This window comes from Crocodylus siamensis, chromosome 2 (assembly GCF_052110815.1).
Source record: "Crocodylus siamensis isolate JL-2025a chromosome 2, ASM5211081v1, whole genome shotgun sequence".
Classification (NCBI taxonomy): domain Eukaryota; kingdom Metazoa; phylum Chordata; order Crocodylia; family Crocodylidae; genus Crocodylus; species Crocodylus siamensis.
This window is the reverse complement of record NC_143396.1, coordinates 233,995,042-234,015,738: the sequence shown is the minus strand read 5'-3', so window position 1 is coordinate 234,015,738 and position 20,697 is coordinate 233,995,042. Positions and strand designations below refer to the sequence as shown.

The 20,697-nt window shown below is 45.4% G+C and overlaps 2 protein-coding genes across 3 annotated transcripts in view; one reads left to right on the top strand and one right to left on the bottom strand.

Moving 5' to 3' along the window:
• The window catches only part of PLCB2 (phospholipase C beta 2), an 82,108-nt gene extending 64,261 nt beyond the window's left edge, over window positions 1-17,847 (bottom strand). Inside the window, exons 1-2 of one of the 2 annotated variants that reach the window (XM_090033452.1) lie at window positions 17,095-17,199; window positions 1,971-2,139 (exon numbers count right to left, since the gene is read on the bottom strand). Coding sequence is in view for 1 of the 2 variants with exons in the window: in XM_090033451.1 (XP_089889577.1) it covers window positions 17,095-17,478 (384 nt within the window). In the remaining variant the exon portion in view is untranslated. Of the gene's footprint in view, window positions 1-1,970; window positions 2,140-17,094 lie in introns of both variants that reach the window. The other variant, XM_090033451.1, reaches the window with a different exon arrangement.
• Window positions 17,848-17,986: 139 nt separating this feature from the next.
• INAFM2 (InaF motif containing 2) lies at window positions 17,987-19,717 on the top strand. Its single transcript, XM_090033453.1, has one exon. It carries the CDS (start codon window positions 18,135-18,137, stop codon window positions 18,546-18,548), a length of 414 nt encoding a protein of 137 aa, XP_089889579.1. The 5' UTR covers window positions 17,987-18,134; the 3' UTR covers window positions 18,549-19,717.
• The last annotated feature ends 980 nt before the right edge of the window (window positions 19,718-20,697 follow it).

Sequence of the window (20,697 nt, the reverse complement as noted above, 5' to 3'; positions counted from 1 at the left end):
AGGCCAAGATCACATATTTAATATGTGGCTGAGCTAGGAATTGAACCCAGGTCACAGACCCATGAAACACCTTGTCTTCTAAATTGCCTTTCCTAGTTCAGGTCATTTCTCTTTTAAGCAGGGGGAAACTTCAAGAGTGCTTATCACAGCACAAAAATCAAAGTGATTATTACAGCAATTTCTGGCCACAGATAGATTCTCTGGCTAGGTTCAGTATGAGTTTCATTAAAGTTCATTACCCTTTCAAGTCAACTGAATCCTAGATTTGAGCCCAAGCCATGTGACAATAATGGGTTTGATGCAAAACCTGACAGAGCAAATCAACCTTCACCAGGCATTCCTGTATATTTTTGGGTTTTTTTAACTTTAACCTCAGGGGAAGATTTGTAGAACAGGTGTGAACACCACAGACTGAAAGAAAAAAATGCCCACTGGCATCTCTGAAAGGCAAAACCCCTGGGTCTAGTGGAGAACCTCTAAAAGCACTTCACTGGACAGATTCATAGACCAGAGGGCACGTAAAGGTGAGACTCTCTCTTTACAGGGGGTGCCAGGATATTAACAGCACAGTGCAGATGGAGTGCCTTCCCCACAGCTGGAAACACAAAGAGTTGAAGGGCCTCTGTGCTAAATACAGAAGGTGGGAGGGGAAGGGGCACTTCCGTCAGCAGAAGCAGAGGTGCATTGGCAGCTCGGTAGGAGCGGAGTACGTGCAACTGGAATAGGGGGGGTTGGAGGCTTTTAGCCTTGTTTGAATAAAATAAACAGCAGGTTTACTGCAGCAAGCTCCCCATCAAAAGCAATTTCCATATGTGAGCTGGGATTTCATAGCAGTTCCCATCTATGAAAATCAAGCTGTAGCAATTGAGATTGTGATCTACTCTCAGCCAGCCTTCAGCCAAAGAGTTGTGAGGGGCAGGAAAGAAGAACATAGAATAAAATAAGCATTGTATGGAAAGGGTGGATAAGAAAAAGAAAGTGTGTACTGGGGTGGGAACCCTCCCATTATTCACAAAGAACATTTTGGCATTTTCGCAGTAAAATGCCAATGCAGTCCCCTCCCAAGCTTAACACACCCTTCCAGATAATCATTTCACCATGCACAAAACTAGCTCAAAAAATTGTGCAAGGCTATGAACAGGATTGTTCGGGGCACTCCCAAACTTCACTGATCCATTTTATATGGAAACGTTTAGGTGACATTCACTGTAGAGGGTGCTCCTGGTATAACTGGCAGCAAAAACTGAAGCAATAGTGGGACAGGTTTCCGCTGCAGAGGAGAAAGTCAAAACAAAAGCTAACAGCTTTAAAAGATTGTTACCAGGGTCAGTTCTTCCAATTTGGAAGTGTCAGTAGGCCTCCTGACCCACTGAGGGCACTGCTCTAGGGATTTGTGCATTTTAGCTGCCCATTGTGCTTTTCAAGCATTAATTAGTCATTCAAAGAGGAGGGGTATTAACCCCATTTTACAGCTGGGGACACTAAAGTAGAGAGATAACATGATATGCCCAGGACCACAGTGCTGGAGTTAGAACACAGGACACTTCCACTTCCAGTACAGTAACTAGTCCATATAGTTTGTCATGCTAGAGAGAGTCCTCCTTGTTGTGGTTAGGAGTTACACTGGCTGCTCAATATTAGCAGCCAGATGAGAAGATGCTTATTACATGCCACCCCTAGCAGTAGCAACATAGGGTATGTCTTGCTCCAAATGGAAAAAACAGTGGCTGCAAAGATCCTGCAAGCCAGTGCTGGTGACAAGCAGGGACATCCCTAGCAATGTGCAATATCATAGCAAACAACAATAGGAAACATTCAGTGCTGGGTACTAGGTTACATTTTCAAGGCCATCCTTGAAAAAAGCTATAAATATAGGACAAGACCCTTGGGTCCAGCAGAGAGATGGTCAGAGCAGAACTGTTGGGAATTGGAAAAATGTAATGATGGCTTAAAGCCTACTTTGCTCTCACCTGGTCCCCTGGATAAATGGCAGCAGCCTTAGGGATGCTCTAAATTATACTGAAAGTAACATGCCCCTAAGGACCATTTGGGGGGCTCACAGTTGCTGGAAGGTGGTGTTATGATGAAGAGTTGGGGAGGAGATGGTTTTCAGCTGTCCTTTGTGCTCTGGGAGCAGTGCTAAAAGAAAAGAGCAAAATACAGAGATCGCACTTAGAAGAAGGCACAGAGGAGGTTAGCTTTGGCATCTGTGTATAAAGCTCTGACAACATCTATCTCCCATACAGTGAGGACACTTTACTTTAGAGAGTGCCTGTCTTTCTGCTAGTATCAGAGACATTTCATTCTCCACACCCTCAGCCCTATCGATTTGATTGCTTTTCCTCTGTCCTGTTGATGCAACATCTTCACTGCAGCTTGGGGAGAGCACCCCTAGCTAGTGCCAGATAGTTCCATTCTCTTCTCTGTCCCCATCCCGGGGATCTTCTCTGTCACTATGCTCTGAGTGATCCAGGCTAACATGTGAGCACCTGATATTACACACATCATAGTGTGCCAGTTTTCCTTGATGAACAAAGGGCCAAGTTGCTAATTCTCTCAAGAGCATGTACATACTTCAGTAATGTGACCTGTTGCCTGCTAAAATCCTTGTCTGCATGAAGATGACTAGTACAACCCAACCTCACTTCCCCTTGTATAACTTAAATTCTTATCTTTAGTTTCACACTCCCTGTTGTAAGTAGAAGCTTCCTTCCCCTGCAAAAAATACGGCGGATGGATCAGTTGCCACTAAAGCAACGGTCTCCCCCTCTGTTGAAAGCTCTGTGGTCAGAGACAATGTATGTAATAGACCTTTGGGCATAATTAATCCCAACCTGCTTCAGGAACTCTGTTGGCATAGGGCAGGCTTACTGTAGTTAAAGAATAAGAAGCTAAAAAGGGAGTTAAGTTCATATTTCAGGGCACAGTCTCTGGGTTTTATAAGCTAAAATCTGAGAAACAGCAGCAAAGGGAAAGTAACATGCCCTGTTCCCATGTCCATTTTGTCTCACTAGGCAGTCACTCCTGATCATTGACTAGGAACAATCTTGGTCATTGCCTAACAGGATGTCTGTTTTGGCTAACACAAGGCTATAGCTTTGTGAGGATACCTCAGTGTCCCAGGCAATCATTGCAAGTCAGACAGGGAAGGGGAAGGAGAAAACTGGGCTAAGAAGGAAACTTTTTAGGAACAGTAGAAGAGGGACTTTCCAGCCTAAGCGAGAGCTGGGTGGGAGGGAGTTCAGGATGACAGAGGAATGGAGATTGGAAGAAAAGAAAGAGGATACAAAAGAACAGCAGACAGCAACCTTTGTAGGCTGCAGGCCGGAGTCACCCGGTTTGGGTCAGAGGAGGAGAGACAGGTAGATGCGACCCAGCTGCTGCCATTTTCCCCCACAACAGCATGGAGAGAGCACCTGTAGCTGGTGCTTTTCCCTAGAGGCATGAAGACAGTGCCCACAGCTGGTGCTCATTCCCATCGCAACATGGGAAAATGGCTGCTGCAAAGCCCCCTACTGCTGAAGCCTTATGTCCATGAGCTAGATCAGATGGCTCCATGGGCTGGGTATCTGACGTGCACACTGTAGGTTGCCAAACCCTGCAAAAGAACATAAAACTCCAGCGTTCACATACAGGAGGCGAACAGTAAACAAAACAGAACTAGAAGTAACAGTGGGAACAGGCCAGACCAGAGGAAATTCTCATCCCCATGGAGAACATGAAGGAATCTAGAATTTGAGGGGTCAGATGATCAACCCCCCACCCCACCACTACACTGTACATGAGCCTCATAGTAGAAGGGACACTGCAGATCTTAAGATAAACTGGTGCTTTTCACTTGAAAAATCATCAACTGGTTCTTAAGGCTCCTGAGTTCTGCTAAATGCCTATGTTTGGAACAGGGATACCAGCCCAAGAAGATTTTTTTACTGACATTCTTCAAGGTTTTCATTGACAACCAAACTTTTTTGCTGACACACATTTTTACTGATTGTTTTATACAATGTACATGTAACTCTTCTGCAAGGTCCTGGCCTGCTGCCAGACCCCAGTTAGAAGGCTGGGTTCAAATTTACATTAACCATAGTAAACATGTAAAATAATTTTGGTTGTCATTAAAAAATTTGCAGTAAAAAGGTGTTTTTGAGTTGGCAATCCTACTTCACTGCAGTGATGGTTTTACATTGTGCTGTTCTCCCCTGCCAGGAGTCCCCTACTTATCCCCACACCTTGATGTCCCAGCTTGCACCCTATACCATGCCATCCCTCTAGCCCACCCTCCAACCCCTGCTGGTCCTGCTCATCCCATCCTGATGCGGATCCCTAAAGAAGCCTACCTGTGACCCAGCAGTGTTAAAGGCAGCCGGGGATGCAGCAGCAGCAGGACATGGCTGAAATGTTTCCTGCTAGGACACCAGGTGGCATTGCCCTGCTCTGTCTGTCCCAGCTTCAGTTAAGCTGCAGCTGCCTAGTTTTTACTGACAGCTACATTATTTTTTATCTGGACATTACTGACAGCCATTTTTAGCCATTTTTACTGGCAGTTAGTAAATTTACTGAGAGTTAGCAACTCTGATGTGGATGTTCATCATGTGGTCAATGCATGTTACATGAAAGGCCCTTGTTTATTGTCCTGGCTGAGCAAAATCAGGAGGTATGGAAGCTGGGGAAAACAGAAAGGAAAGGAAAGGAAAGGAAAGGAAAAATCAGCAGAGTGTTTTTGAGCTAGGGAAAAAGCTTGATTTGAGTTTTCGGGGTAAGGGTGTAAAAGTCAGAAGTTTTTCTTCTTGTTTTTGTCTGAACCAGTGATTCCCCATGCAGTTGTTGTCCATTTGAGTGAAATTCCTTCACCCTGTGGAGAATGCTAATACAAAATGTATTCAGCACTACAGCTCCACTGAGAATATCTGGCCCTATGATCAGGGGTAAACATCACCCTTTACAAACTTTGCACTGTTGAGACCATCTGCCCCTTCACCTCATTTCCCTTTTTGTGTATGGTCACAGTGGAATACCTGTTCTTTGGTAAAGATCCCTGTGGACCTTTATTTATAAAGGACTGAATCACATAAAATGCCCGAATCCAAGTCTGCTATGAATTATGCTATCAAAGAACAATTTTAGACCCTTGAAATTTTAGGCACCATGTCTCCATCTTCTTGTGGTGGTACTCCACAGGCTCCATGTGCCCTTCCCCTGCTCACATAATCCTAAGTGTCTTTGCCTTTCACTTTTTCCATCTCTGCATTCATCTTTGTGAACATTTCCAGCTTATCTTTAAGGCTTTGCTGCTTTCTCTCAGTGACCTTGCTTATATGCTTGCCCCTTCTTCTTCTGTTTTCTCATGAATCTCTGCTTTACAAAACATTGATAAAACAGGCAAAGCAGGGCCTTTGGAGACTTTGCATGTAACAACATGTAGACAATGTTTTAAATTATCCTCTCTATTAAACTGTACTGACTACCTATTTCCCCAAGTCTAGAACAGTACATGGCAATACAGAATGAAATTCAGTCCTGGTAAAAGTAGGTACAATTCCACTGAAAGCTGGTCCAGAACTGTCACATTATAATTTTGTTTTGTGATATGTAATATTGACCTCTAGTGAAAGAACTGTGAAATTACACATATAGCCTTTATAATTAATTTCTAGTAACACTGTTGAATAATGTCCTAAGCAAAGCTGTGTGCCCCACTTTTTATTTCCTATCACCTGACCATAGAAAAACATAGTACACAAGAATGTGCTAGGGGACCAGAAATCCTATTCTACAATTCCTTATTCCATTGTCAATTGGACTACTGGTCTCTGTATGTTACAGGTGTCCTTCCATGACAAACCACAGATGACATGTGTTTCTGTTTGACAGCAGGGCTGTTTAATTTGGACTGCAGAATCTCATGTTTTTGCTTACAACAAAAACTAAATAAAATCCAGGGTCCCAAATTACTATTTTAAATAGACAAATATGCCAGGCCTGGCTACATACATTGACTGCTTTCTGGCTGCTTCTGAAACACAGAGTGCAGTAAGCATCAGTAGAAGGCTCACAACCCAGTTAAAGGGATGCCACTCAATTCCTATAATTATAGCAATATTATGTATTTGTGGCTAAAGGTGGCAAATGTTAACTGATATTGATTTGCAGTATAAGGGGGACATGAAGGCCATTTAAGACATGTTTTTCTAGGTTTAACCTGGATTACAGCCATTGCTATATACATGTGGATGTCTGCAGGCTGAATTATCATCAGTCCGAATGAACTAATCCTTACTGAATAAGGATTAAAGTTAATGCAGACCAGGACAGTCCAAAGTAGGCAATTTCAACTGTATTAACTAACATAGATATACAGCGGGTATCTAGGGCTTGCTATTGCTTGTGCGTACCACCAGGCGCCCCCTGCTGTCTCTACTACAGAAGTGAGTAATTCACAAAAACCTCCCTGATAGTCAATGATCATCTATTAACCCTTAATTCAAATTGAAATTTGATTTAAAACGCATGATGTAAATCAGTTAACAGGGTTAGAAAATGGTGAGCACATCTACAAACAGCTGAAAGGCCCAGGGACACATGCAATTAAGTGGTGAGCAAAGCTGAAAGAAAAGGTGCAGGGCCAGTCATACACAGGATATAACAAAGCATAACAAACTCAACACCTTATAGCAGAATAGCACATTATAGCAAAATCAATACCCAGTGGTTGAATAGAAGTTCTGACTAACTGATCTGTAAATCCAGTGATATTTCCCATGTATTTTCTTAATGAACAGGTAGTGCTGGGCTGGGAATCAGAAGATCTGTGTTCTAAGCCCAGGTCTGACCTGTTGTTTGACATTAGGCAAGTCACTGCCTCTCTCTTTTCCAACCCATCTTTCATTGGACATAGCTATTTAGATTGTAAACCCTTTGATACAAAGACTGTCTCTGTTTGTATAGTTTCTAGCAAAGCAAGACCCCAATCTCAGCTGGGGCCTCTGTGCTACTGTAATAATTGCAATATGCTGGACTCACCATCAGAATACCTGAATGTGCTACCCGTTCTCAAAATTCTACACACTGGGTGCGTTTACATGTGCATTTACTGCTCAGTAAGTTACCGAGCACTAAGTTATTGCACAGTAAACGGTTTTTAGGCCAGCTTCTCCATGACAGCCGTTAAAGCGCACTAATGCTGTGTGTGGACTGACTTGGGACTAAAGTCAGTCCACACACACAGTATTGCTGTACAGTAAGACATTTACACATGCGTTACTGCGCAGTAACTAACTGGGTGTAAATTTGATACCTGAGTTATGCCCAAACTAGTATAAGTTGCCATAGTCACTGCATGGCACAGGCATGCACTTGTAGATGCGTGTCCATACTGCACAGTAATTTTCGGTTACTGTGCAGTAGCTTAAATTACTGCACAGTAAATGTGTATGTGGAGACACACCCACTGGAGCTGTGTTTTATATTTTGCTCAGAAGGAGCCGAGATGCATGGTCAAACTTCTGGAAGTAAGTCCCAAAACAGTGGGCCTGCTACCAAGAAAACTCTCTGCACTTGTGAGTGAGGTCCAGAGGACCACAGCTCTTGCAGGAAGGTGCCAAAGCCGGAAGAGCACAGCAGTGATCTAGACATGATATGTTTACATCAGCATAAAAAAAGTAGGCTTTTAATTCCATATTTTGGCTCTTATATATGAGGGACCTACTTTTCAGAAGCAAAGAGTGCTTACAAACTCCATTTAAGAGAGCTAAAAGCCATGACTGTGAACTGCACATCCTGAGCAGGGCCATCTAGAAGCACAGCCCAGACAAGGGTTGAAAGGATAATAAAGGTAGCTTTAAATCTTCTCTGAACTTTCCAAATTCTGGTCCCTTTCTTCATCCTGTCTCATGTAACAAATCTCAGCTGCTCTAATGTACCACAGTCTCATATGACTACTTGCAGGCCACTCTGCCTTCCCATCTTCAGGAAACCCTTACAGTCGAGGATGATTGTCTTCCATTATTGTCTTATCTGTCTGTCTGAAGATGACTGACGAGGCCTATTCAGAATTGACAGACTCTGTAGCTTGAACATGTGTTTCTGTTTGGGGTGGGTGGTGCTGGATTCTTGATTTGGTCTCTGGCATGCCTGCTTTTCCCCCTCCTGTTGTTGCCATGAGGTGTCAAAGCACAGAGATCATTGCAGCAGGCTCCTCCTCCATTCAGGATGGTCCTGGGAAATTATCCCCCCTGAATTGACATTGATGTTGCATTTTTTTAAATTGGCCTTGAGGATGTCCCTGAAGTGCTTTTTCTGCCCTCCTGTTGAGCATATGCCTTGGCTGTACTGGGAGAATAAAATTTGCTTCAAGAGTCTGGAGTCAGACATCTGGATGACATGGCTGACCCAACAAAGTTGATGTTGGATGATCGTTGCCTCAATACTCGTGGTGTTTGCTTGCAGGAGGATGCTAATGTATCTGTCTTCCCACTGGATTTGAAGGAACTTCCACAGGCAGCATTGATGGTATTTCTCCAAAAACTTTAGATGTCTCCTGTAGGTTGTCCATGTCTCAGCTCCATACAGCAAGGTAGGGATCATGACTGTTTGATAAACCATGGGCTTGGTTTCGGATCTGATGTTTTGATCTTTGAACACTCGTTTCTCAAGTGTCCAGAAGCTGCACTTGTACATTTGAGGTGATGTTGGATTTCTTTGTCGATGTCAGCCTTCTGCAAGAGATGGTTTCTGAGGTACAAGACATACTCAATAGTCTCCAGAGTCTTACTGTGGATCTGGATTACCACAGCTGGGGACTATTCATTAGGAGCTTTCTGGTGGAGGACCTTAGTCCTCTGAATGTTAAGCATCAGTCCCATTTTCTTTTATGCCTCGGTAAAGACATCAACGAAGGTCTGCTTCTGAGTGAGAACAAACTACTGTGTCATCATTAATTTACTGAAGTTCAATGACTGAGGTCAGGGTGGTCTTGGTTGAGGTTAAACAGCTTGCCATCCATTCAGTAGTTTAGCTGCACTCCAGCTGGAAGCTTGTTGATGGTCAGATGCAGCACTGTGACAAGGAATATTGAGAAGGGCAGCGGAGCGATGATGCAGCCTTGCTTTACTCCTGTTTTAATGTTGAAGGGATCTGTGATAGAACCATTACTGAGAACCACTACTTGCCTACCATCACAGATCAGGCAGAAAATGGAGACAAATTTCTGTGGGCATCCAAACTTCAGAAGGATCCTCCACAATACTTCTCAGCTACAGAGTCGAAAGCTTTCATGAGGTCAAAGGCCACATAGAGAGGCTTATGTTGTTCCCAGCATTTCTCCTGCAGCTGTTGAGCTGTGAAGATCATGTCAGTTGTGCCTCTTGATGCCCTAAACCCACATTGAGATTCTGAGGAGCTCTTCAGCAAGTGGAAGGAGCCAGTTCAGGAGGGTTCTTGCAATGGTCTTTCCTGTGGTGGACAGCAAAGCGATTCTTCTATAGTTTCCACAGTCAGACTTGACTCCTTTCTTGAAGACTGTCACAATGATGGCATCCCTGAGGTCATCCGGAATTTCCTCCTCATCATTCCATATCTTTAAGATGAGGGCATGAAGCTGGGAAGTGAGCTCCTCTCCTTCCTGTTTGCAGGTATCAGGGGGGATTCCATCCACTCCAGATGCCTTGCTGTTCTTCATCTGCTTGATGGCTTTCATCACCTTCTCAAGGGTTAGAGGGATTCTGAGATCATCGTCAACTGGGCATTGTGGGGTGGAGTTGGAAACACTCTTGTCAACAGCACATTCTCAATTGAGAAGGCAGATCTGTACTGTGGGGTAGAGCTGTGCTGCTACTCAGCACATCTTGCCTTCCCATAATAGATGGAGTTCAGCACACCTCAGCTGTGTTCCCTCTGGCCCTTGTGAGTCTGGGCACACCTCTGTTCCAGTGACTGAGCAGCATGGGACTCTTCTGCCAAACATACAGTGGCAAAGAAATCCCTGCTATTTCAGAGGGGATATACCAGTGAGGCAGTCTGCCTGGCTCCAGTGTAACGGGGCCAGAATCAGGATCAGAGGCTCTTACTTTTCTCCCACTCTTCTTTTGGTTATCGTAACAACTCTTCCTCCTCAAAGCCCTGTGTAAACTATGGTCCAGGTCACTATGGGTTTAATGCAGTTGGCACAAAATGCCTGTAAATTGAAGTTTAGGCCAGGAAATAAAGAAGCTTCCAACTGAAAGTGCAAAGGAAGTTCAGGTAGGTAGGAGCAGATCCTCAGCTAACATAAACAGCAGAGCTAAATTGAGATACATCAACTGAAAATATAGCTGTCATGCTGTAATTTGGTCAGGGCACGGGGAGGTGATGCCTGCCCTGTGTACAGGTTATGCAAGATTTTTAAGCAGTCACACCTTTGAGTTTCTCTCTCATTCCATAGAGACCAGTCCCTTTTCCTTCCCACCACTTCTATGTTAGCTTTGCCTTAGCAGGAAGGGTTCTGTCAACTGAAACACTACAGGATCTTGCCATTGATTCTTGCTGATGAATTGTTCTACCTTGCTTATAAAGGAAAAACCTTCTATGCCCTGCCTTTTCTTGTTCATTTATTTTTGTACATTTACTTAAATTTTCTAGCTTAAATTTTGGGCCTAACTGCTGCTCCATGTTTACAATAAACTTATTTCTTTCCATCATGAGGTTAAAATTTATACCTTGAAAAGAGATTTATTTTCTTATTCCATCAGATCACTGAATGAAACAAACAAGGTACAAAACAAATTACAGGCAGAGATTCTTGGAAAAGAAGAACACTGCAGAAGAACAACAGCTAAACACACTGTACGACTGCTGTCGCTTCCTTTGGTTTCCCTGTTTAAACACAAGGTGCAAGAGACGCAGCAAAGGGAGAAGGGTTGCTATCAGAGGACAGAGTAGCTTACCTGATCCTTAATTAGAAATTTCTGTGGTATCCAAGAAGTTCTACAGAAAATGGAAACAGTTGCCTTTTTATAAACCACATCATCAAGTACAAAAGGGGAGCTCTTGTTCTAGAAGAGCCAGCAGGTGACAAATCACACTTGGGATTTGGAAAATCTTTTTCTATCTCACTCTGGAAAGTGGGACCAGCCTTTCTTTTCTGCTCACACTAAGTGTAGGTGCCTGGGATTTTCGTCTAAGTTCCTGATCCAGTAAAGTTAAAATGTGCTAATTAATTTGCCTTACTGGTTATCTATCAAAATGGCAGGCACTGCACTCAAGGTTCTGCACATTTCCTTATCCTTTACCTTTATATTCTTCACCCTGAAGATAAGGCTTTTTGCTCAGCACTGGGGAAAAAAATCACTAGGGAAGAAACATAGATCACCAGTTATAGATGTCAACTGCAATTAAAACGTATAAATCCCATGTTGATGGCTACCATATTACTGTTGGGTGCATCTCAAATGGCTTGGAAATTGGGCTTGGTTTAGACCAAAATCTAACAAACTGAATACACATATGAACTTTTAGGGGGCTTTTTTTTTTGTAAGCAGAACAGCCAAGTGTTTGTAGTACAAGTCTACAGCCTTACAGAATCCTTTTGTCATTCATTACTGCCAAAAGGATTTATTAAGTTTATTACTGAGCCAGCTATGCTGTGGGTGACAATGCAGTGGGCATGAGCTTTCTGCCAGAATTTTTCTCACTTCCCGCTCCTGCTCCTGGTAAGGCTGAAAATACCATTAAAACAGCTTCTCTCCTGGGATTTGGGCACTTCCATTTCCAGTCAATTCCAGGACCAGGAAATCCAGATAGAAAATATAATAATCCAAAAAGGGTAATCTCACTTGCAGCCTTGAGAAATGTGTCAAGGGGTATTTTATCTGAGTAATTTGCTCATTGCCACAGCACAGTGCTGCACAGGGAGCTCATTACTGTTAAGATGGGTTAATTAAGGCCAAAAGTATTTTTTAAGCCAGCTGCTCATTTGGGTACTGAGAAAGAAAGAACTGCAAAGTCAGTAACCACTTTGCAAATTTGTCTATAAATAAGTGTCCACTTGGATTCAACAGTAATTTTACTGCACTGAGATTTTTGTTGGGTGGTGACACTGTAATATTTTTTTTGTTTCTTGCCTGCAAAACATCTATTGAAGCAGCTGATTTCTGACTTCAGGTCCCTGCAATGTGGGTGTCACAAATGACTATGGATGCAACCAGCAGGTTCACACATAACGATGAAATGTTTTGCATTCAACTAGAAGATCTTTCAGAATATGTTGGGAAGGGCAGCATATAAATAAATATGGCACTTACAAAATGGGTGCAATGTTCTTTCAATATATTGATGTGTGAATCATACAGCTGAGACTTCCGAAAACCCTTGGGATGAGAGAAAGCTTTTCACTCCAGTATTTGGTAATGCTCCTACACCTACTGAATGCAGAAAGACACTGCCACTAAAGGATGCATTTATTTTTTTCCTGTTGTGCCTTTCAGATCTGAACAGTCCTCTGGCCCCTTTTTTCATTAAAAAAAAAGAAAAAAAATTAAATCTCTAATTTATTTAGTATAATTCATCTCCTACTGCTCCTCAAAGCCACAATGCAGTGTGTGTACCTTTGTCTTCAGAAAGTTGTTATTTTTGCCCCTACTTGATATTATGCTACACTCCCAACTAATGCTGAAACAAAACAGGGTTTCCCAAGCTGTCATGAACTCTGCTTTATTCAAGCCCAGCTAAGCTGTTCCCAATCATCACAGAGTCCAAACTCACTCTGTCTACATCAGGGGCGAGCAATTATTTCAGGCGGGGGGCCACTTACTGAGATTTGGCAAGCCATCAAGGGACGCTTGACAGGCAGCCAGGGACAGATAAATATTAATTTTCTAAATTTTTTAGGGGCTCCGTGGGCCGGATAGAATGGCCTGGCAGGCCACATCCGGCCCGCGGGCTGCGTTTTGCCCACCCCTGGTCTACATCCTCTGGCTTCATACATTTTCAACCATTTAAAAAGATACAAAAAAAGCCCAAAATACTTCAGGGCAATTACACCTGAATATTGTCTCACAACACAGAAGTATCATCAGTCATATCCCACCTGTCTCTGGACCCCCAGAGGGTCTTTGCCCTCCAGAGTCTGACTATCCAAGGCAGTATGGCTATAGAATCACCCGCATTCCCTGGATCTTCTGCAAAGTATAAATAAAAAGAAACCGCTTTAGTGTGTGTCACTGCAATGACACAGGCACAAGAGACAATGCTTTGTAACTTTAGGAGGAGACACTTCTCTGTCCTTGGGGAAAAATACTATCTATCACCTGCTATTACACTTAATGCCAAATTCTGCCCTAATATGACCTCCTCCCAAGTTACCTTGATGGTATCACAAAGCATGTGAGTGAGTGCAGGATCTGCCCTGGCTACTGCAAACTGCAGGGAGGGAAGCTCAATTGGAAATGAGGGAATTAAAAGAATGCTTGCTCCCCACCCACTTCAATTAAATAAACAAGGGAGAAAGAGACAGCACTGTCCCATGAGACAAGGGTAAGTGGGGAATTCCAGAGAGTTTGTGAAAATGTCCCTGGTAATGAAGAGAGGGATCAGACTCCATCTGCAGGGCTGAAAGGGCAAAAGACAACAGGGTCAAATGACGAATGCGTCACTAATGAAAGAAAGAGGGCAGAGATAGGCCAATGCCAGTATGAGAAAAGGTTCAGGACTAAGCTAGAATTTGCTCAAGGCTTTCAGCCTAGAATAAGATTACTTTAAAGGACATAATGAACTTGTTTAAGAGAAAGTATGTTGTGAAAACTCGTCAGTCTTGCTTTTTTATCCTACTACATACAAGAAGGAGATGGTCTGAAATTTAAAAGGCAACACACTGATAGCAAATAAAAATGAGTGATTCTTAACATAACCTACAAGCAGCCTCTGGAAGTCATGCTGCCACAGGAGGGCATCAAGATACCAAGGCTGGATTTAAAAAAAAAGGCAGGGACTGTATGTTACCTGCTATGGTAATGAGTAATACTCACAGTTATGCAGGCTAAAATACGAAAGGCCATCAAAGCTCAGCCCTCACCTTCAGGCATCATAACAAATTCTTTCCCTGTTTCCAACACTGCATAATAGATGTGCAGTATGTGTGTGGAGGAGAGTTAATGCATGGGGATGGGGATATGAAGATGGCTGTAGTCATCTGCTTCTGAAGCATCAGATAGCATCCACTGCCAGTCTCAGAACTTAGATTCAGGGCTATTTGCTATCTGTTCATTTTTATGGGACACTTGAAGAACAGACTAAAATATGCCATGGTAATAAGCAAGTCAGGAACAATGGGATTCCAAGATGCAAATTCATTGTTACATCTTTGTGTCAGTCAGATATTGAAAGAAACCACACCTCTTCTCTTAAAACAGAAGGAAGTGTCTGCTGAAGTTACAGGATTTTTGTTTGAGATGTTAAGGATCAACGGTACTGAAAGTCACAGAGACACAGAACACAGTAAGAGGAAAGAGAGAAGAGAAAAGAACAAGTCAAAAAAGAAAAGAAGAAAAGTAAGAGGAAAAAGAGACCGGCAGTGAATTAGCTGATCATCAAATACTAAGAGAAATGAACCAGGACGAATTAATCAACAACCTACTTTTGCAAGAATTGGGAAGTTGCTTTCAAACCTATTCCTCAGTAAATGAACCAGAAAAATCTTTGAGTGTTTGAAGTTTTCACTGTTTGTTTTTTTTAGCAATTCTCTTTCTCCAGTTTGTGGAAGCTTTGCCATGAGGATAACAAAAATTGTAAATTAAATATGATCATTGAGACCCAACATGAGTTGGAGCAAAGCATTCAGGTATCCCAGCTATAGATATGAGATAAAAGCCAAAACAGAACAGAATAGAAAGCAAAGTTTGTACAAGGATGTGGTAGCCATTACCACATTCTCCACATACATGTATTGACACTTGGGGTTATGCAAGATGTTTCAAAAAAAAAAAAAGAGAGAGAGAGATTTGGAAGGATATGTTGCAAGATGAAGTTTAGAAAGTGATGTTAAACTAGAGCTATCCTCTTAATTTTAATTCCTTTGGCAAGGGACAGAAGTTACACATAAACTGGTTTAAACCTGTAACAGAACAGAAGCTCAGTGCACATAAAGAAGCTCGGTGCACATTAAAATAAACCTGGTTGAACGTAGTATCAGATTTAATTGATTTGGGTCAAACTAGTTTATGAAAAGGGAAAATCTTTCACCTCCCAATTTCTAAAGTGCTGTTTAATTGTAAGGGAGGGGAGACAAGAAAAAATGTAAACTGTGGTATTAAAAATGAGTAGCTTGTCTGAGTAAATGTGCTTTTGTTTTGGATCAGATTGGTCCTAAACCTGCTGCCCTGGCTGAGATGGAGTCTTTGCTGTCCTTGCCAACGGTGGACAGATGTAGGAGTATATTTGAGCACAGTGAAGTCTCCCATTCAGTACCTAGTTTCTAGACGCACTGTATGTCCACAATTACATATTACAGCAGCTGAGAATTGATTTGATTTGAGGGACGACTGGTCCAAAGTCAGAAGCTATTTCTAGTGAACAAAAAGTGAGTTTTCCCTTATGCTAAGTATCCCTCCCACTAATGTTGAAAGCTCAATTTGAGCTGAGTCATTTTGCATCTCTCATATGTTCCTTATTGCTTGTAGAGGCTCTGGTTGCAGCACCTCTGAATCTGGTCTCCTTACAATGCTCTGTTCCTGGGGGAGGAAAGAAAAAAATTCTTCTTCCAAAAGACAGACTGCTTCCCCCATTAGAACCAGTCCCAGGTGACAGCTGGTTACCTGCTCTGTTATTTTGGCATTGCCATTTTAAGGTAAGACCTCTGGTGTCCTCCATCGGCTTCCATTGCCCTTTTAAGATTCTCTTACCCCCTCCCACAGGGGAAGGCTATTTCCATTTTTAAAAGCTTTTCCTTGCCCATTAACCACAGGAGGATTTATAAGGAAAGGATAAAAGGCAGGGTGGGGTGGGCTGGTGTTCAGATATGCTGGAAAAGTATTATCAGAATGCTCTAGGGAAAAAAAACCAACCTGAGGATTGGGTTAAACTAAACCTAGAAAAAAAAAACCATTATCAGAAAATAACTTATTTTAATACCTCCATCCCTTATCTATCTGTTCCTTTAAAAAAGCTCTTAATTTCTTTGCAATTTCTCATAAGGTGTGAAATTCTCTTGTTTTTCTATTAAGATATTGGAGGGGGGCAGTTCTGCTGGTTTCTGCAGGATCCAGCCTTGGACTGTTGGAGGCCGGAAACTTTTCTTTTTTGCTCCCTTCCCCATTTTTCTTTCTGCCTTTAAAACCGTCTTTTAAGTTAAATGAAATGAAGTTAATGTCGTTCCCTGCAGCTTGTCTGGCCAAGGCATACTCCTCTACCTCTCCCCATACTGTCGCAGGTGTCTCCCAGGTCCAAGATCTGCCCCCTTCACACCTACAGCTACAACCCATCTGAAGGTAAATGTTAGGAGCATTTAGGTGGGAGCAAGGACCCACTGTCAAAGGACTGGAGGTCTTTCCAGGCCAACACCCCCCCCCCACAACAGCTAAGGAGTTGAACAAAGAGGACTGGTGGAAGGGGCAGTTTCCTTCAGAGCTCTCCCAGACAGCGATTCTCAACCAAGGTGCTGCAGCACCCCAGGGGCGAGGGGTGGGGGATCCTGAGATCTTTTGAGGGGAGCCACAGGGTGCCACAGAGTTAGCACTCGCAGGTGCTATGATGCACAAGGCAAAGGCAGGGATTTGAAAGGCAAAGCACAGTGCTGAGCTGCTGGGAGCTTCCAGAGCTCTTTGCTGGAGGTGAAATGCCTGTTATCTTCCTCCGGTCAAGCAGGAAGTGAAAACTGTAAGAGCTGGCATTTTCCGAAGGGTGGCTGACCCCTGTCAAGGGATGCTGCGAGTCTAGCCCGGGGCCCCAGAAGCTTGAGAGCCAGTGCTCCGGGGTCCCGGGTGTCTCTGGAGGGCCTGGACCTCTGCCTGGACCCTGCAGGACCTGAGCAGCTGGAGCTTAAGGAAGCCGAGGGCCGGCGGGGGCTGCCAGGCTGCCGCCCAGCCCCCCGCGAGCCCTGCCCACGCGGCCGCTGCCCCTGGCGCCTACCTCGCTGCTCCTGTCCCGCGCCGTCCGCTCCCAGCGCCTCCGCAGCCTCCATCCCCGCGGCTCCTGCGGGAGCCCGACCCGCCGGGCAGCTGCGCTGGGTCTATATAGTTGCCCGGGACTGACCTCCCTTCCCGCCCCCCCACACACGCGTGCCCTCCAGTGCACGTGGCGCCCCGCGCTGCCCGCCCCGACGGCTCGGCCCGCTCCGCAGCCCCCGGGGGGCCCGCGCCCTGCACCGGGCGGGGCGGCGGCGCCTGGTGTGTGCGTGCACACGGGTGTGCCTGTACCTCTGCCTACATCGCGGGTGTACGTGTCTCGGTGTATCGCGGTGTGCATCTGGGTCTGTATATCGCGGTGTGTGTGTACGTCGGGGGGGGTACGCATGTCTGTGTATATCTGTGTGCGTCTGTGGGTGTAGATATAGGTCTGTGTATACTGTAGCCGTGTGTGTGTGTGTCTGTGTGTGGGGGGGTGTATGTATGCGTGTGTATATCAAGGGATGTGTAGACATGTCTGTATTGCTGTGTGCATCTGTGTGTATATATAGGTCTGTGTGTAGCTGTGGGTGTGTATCTGTGCACATTGGGGGGGTGTACGCATGTCTGTGTAGATCTGTGTGCGTAGATATAGGTCTGTGTATATTGTGTGGGGGGGGTCTGTGTGTGTGTGTGTGTGTACTCGGGAATGTCCCCACATCTGTGTGTGTAGGTAGTGGCTGGGACCGCGTGTACGGCGTGCGGGTGCAGCCGGGGCCCGGCGGAGTCGCCCGTTTAAGGCGGCGCGGCGGCGCGTTGCCGCTTTAAGGTCGCCCGGCCCGGCCCGCCCGGCCCTCCCCCGCGTGCTCGGTGCCAGCCCGCCGCCGCCAGACCCCGGAGCCGGGAGGCCCCGCACCGAACCGCTCCGCACCGCACCGCACCGCACCCGGCCCGGCCCCGGCCGCCGCCCGCCGCGCAGGGCGGGAGCGGCATGCGATAGCGGCGAGGCGGGCGGGCGGCACCACGGAGGGGTCGGTGGAGCAGCGGGGCAAGGGCCGCGCCCCCATGAAGGAGAAGGAGGCGGCGGAGCGGGGCAAGCCCGCCACCTACACGGGGGACAAGAAGGCGCGGATGGCGGCCAAGACCAACAAGAAGTGGGTGCGCCTGGCTACCGTGCTGGCCTACGTGCTCTCCGTCTCGCTCGCCGCCATCGTGCTCGCCGTCTACTACAGCCTCATCTGGCAGCCGGTGCGCAGCGGCGCCGCCTCGCCGGGCCCCGCCACGCCGAGCGCCGCCGCCAGCCCGCGCCCCGCCGCCGCCGCCGCCGCCGCCACGCGGGCCGAGCCGCACGCCGCCGCCGCCGGCCCCACGGAGCCGCCGCCGCGCCCGGCCTCCAGCCCGGGGCCGCCCGCCGCCTCCCCGGCGCCCGCCACGGCCGCCGGCCCCGCCGTGCTGCAGCGCGTAGAGCCGAGCCACTGATCCCGGCGCCGGCGGGCTGGACGGGGGCCGCCCGGGAAAGGCAGCTGGCATGGACCCCGGCCTCCTTCCCCCCCACCCCCTGTATATACTTGTGCACATAGAGGCACTTAGGCTGTACCTGTGCATAGAGACCAGATTATAGAGGTGTACAGATCTATACACGCACACGCACACGCACTCCCTGTATGTAAACACACACACCACAAGCTGATGCTGACTGCCGGCGAAAGGGCTATAGCGGGGAGACTCGCCTTGAAGATTACAGCCGTCCCGCAGGCCAAGGGATGCTTAAAGCCAGACAGACAGACCAACCGACTGCCAGAGGAGTTTGTGGGATCCGAGCTGTGCAACCTCCTTCTCTAGGGAAGACAGAGCTGCGCTGGGCAAAGCTGGAGAAGGGAGGAACTCAACATTTTACCTTCTTTGTTTTGTTTGGTTTTTTTGTTTGGGTTGGGTTGTAATCCTCAGGAAAGCAGTAGATCCCAGTGGGGCGTCTCTTGTGTTCACAGGGTCCCCTTTGTATGTTCCTGAGGGCTTCACCTAGGGGGACACAGGGGTTATTTGTTTATTTATTTATTTATTTCAGCTAAGCAACTGTTAATGGTGTTGAAATCCCCATTTGTAAGGAGCAGGCTTTTGTGTTCATAGATGGGGCCTTCAATCAAAGTTGCCCAGCTGGGTTGGAGAATTCACTTCTTCCCTCATCCATCTAGGCGGAAGGAACATCAAGCCTAGAGGCATGTTTCAGGGCAGAGGGAGAAGGAAGGCAGGAGGGTAAGGGGCACCCTGTGAGCATTAATGCTCATAGACTTCTAGCTAGGGCTCTTTTGGGAGGTTTTGTTTGGGTTTCTTCATTTTCCTCCATCATCTTCAGTCTTAAAGAGGATTCTGTGGCTTCATGTTTCTTTCACCAGGGCGAGCTTCTCCTGTTCGATCTGTATTGATTTCCTAATCTGTACATGGCAGTCTGTTACCTGTGAAATGATATTGGTATCCAAATTCTTCAACCAATACAGGATCTAAGTGGGAACAGAACATGGACTTAGGGGCTGTAATTGATGGTTTAAGTAAAAATTGTTTTTGTTTTAATAACGAGCATAAACTTATTTAAAAAATGTGAAAGGCAAATTGACTTGTTTACTATATTAAAATATTTTCCCAATATGAAAGTCTCTGTAATATGGTATATTCTCTTCTTGGGGGGATTTTGGGAAGGACTAAGGTTCAGAAGGGATTTCTTTTCTATTCCTTTGCTATTGAAGGTGCCCGTGTAACACAATCCCACTGATAACTTTATTATCCAGGTCCCGGGGAGAGGAGAAACAATATCCACTGTCCAGACTTAGTTAAGCAGATGTAGTAGTAGAAGACTCGGTCTTTTTCTGGGAGCACATCAGGCAGCTGAAATGATGTGCTGCATGTCATTAGATGCTTGATGAAACGGTTTATTTGTTTTCTTACCTGCCCAGACTGGCCGGGCTTGCAGACCAGTCATGTTCTGTGACCAACATGGCATCCAAGTTGTCAAAACTCAGGGTTATCGTTGTGTGACAGCCAGTTCCTAGCAAAGCAGGCACACTAAACAGACTCCTTATTTTAGTGCTTTCTTGGCACTTTAATGGCTTGAGGCTTTCTTGAGAAACAATTGGTTTTATTTACTAGCCAAAAAATAAAAAGTCCCTTGACCCAAGTGATTTATAGCTAATGGTCTGTTTTTAATCAATTTAATGTGTTTGGTCAATAACCTGACCTGAACATACTAACAGCAAGTGTATGACGCACCCTGTAGCATCCTGAACCGTCATTCTGACTCCAACCTTGCAAATTAAGAAACTTGGCAAAACCAGTTAAATGTTTGACTTTTCAGCCAGTAAACCCCTCTGTAAAGCTGTCACTGAGAATTCAAACTTCAGCAACTAAGTTTAAAAATGTAAATATGCTCTCTTGTTGCATGAATTACTCAGCCATATAAGCTACTTCTGTGTTCAGAAGTCCTTCCTGTCTCTCTTCGCTGACTGTGCATGGACTTCTGAGGAAATGGCCTTTATATTTTAACTTCTTTTCTAGGGCGGGAAAGAGGAGTGCGGGAGACAGGGAAGCTGCTGTGCTGACTGATTCTTGGCAGAAGCAAGAACACAATTGTCACTAT

What these genes read in the sequence shown, in the direction of transcription:
- INAFM2 (XM_090033453.1), top strand. Translation starts at nt 18,135, where the DNA reads ATGAAGGAGAAGGAGGCGGCGGAGCGGGGCAAGCCCGCCACCTACACG.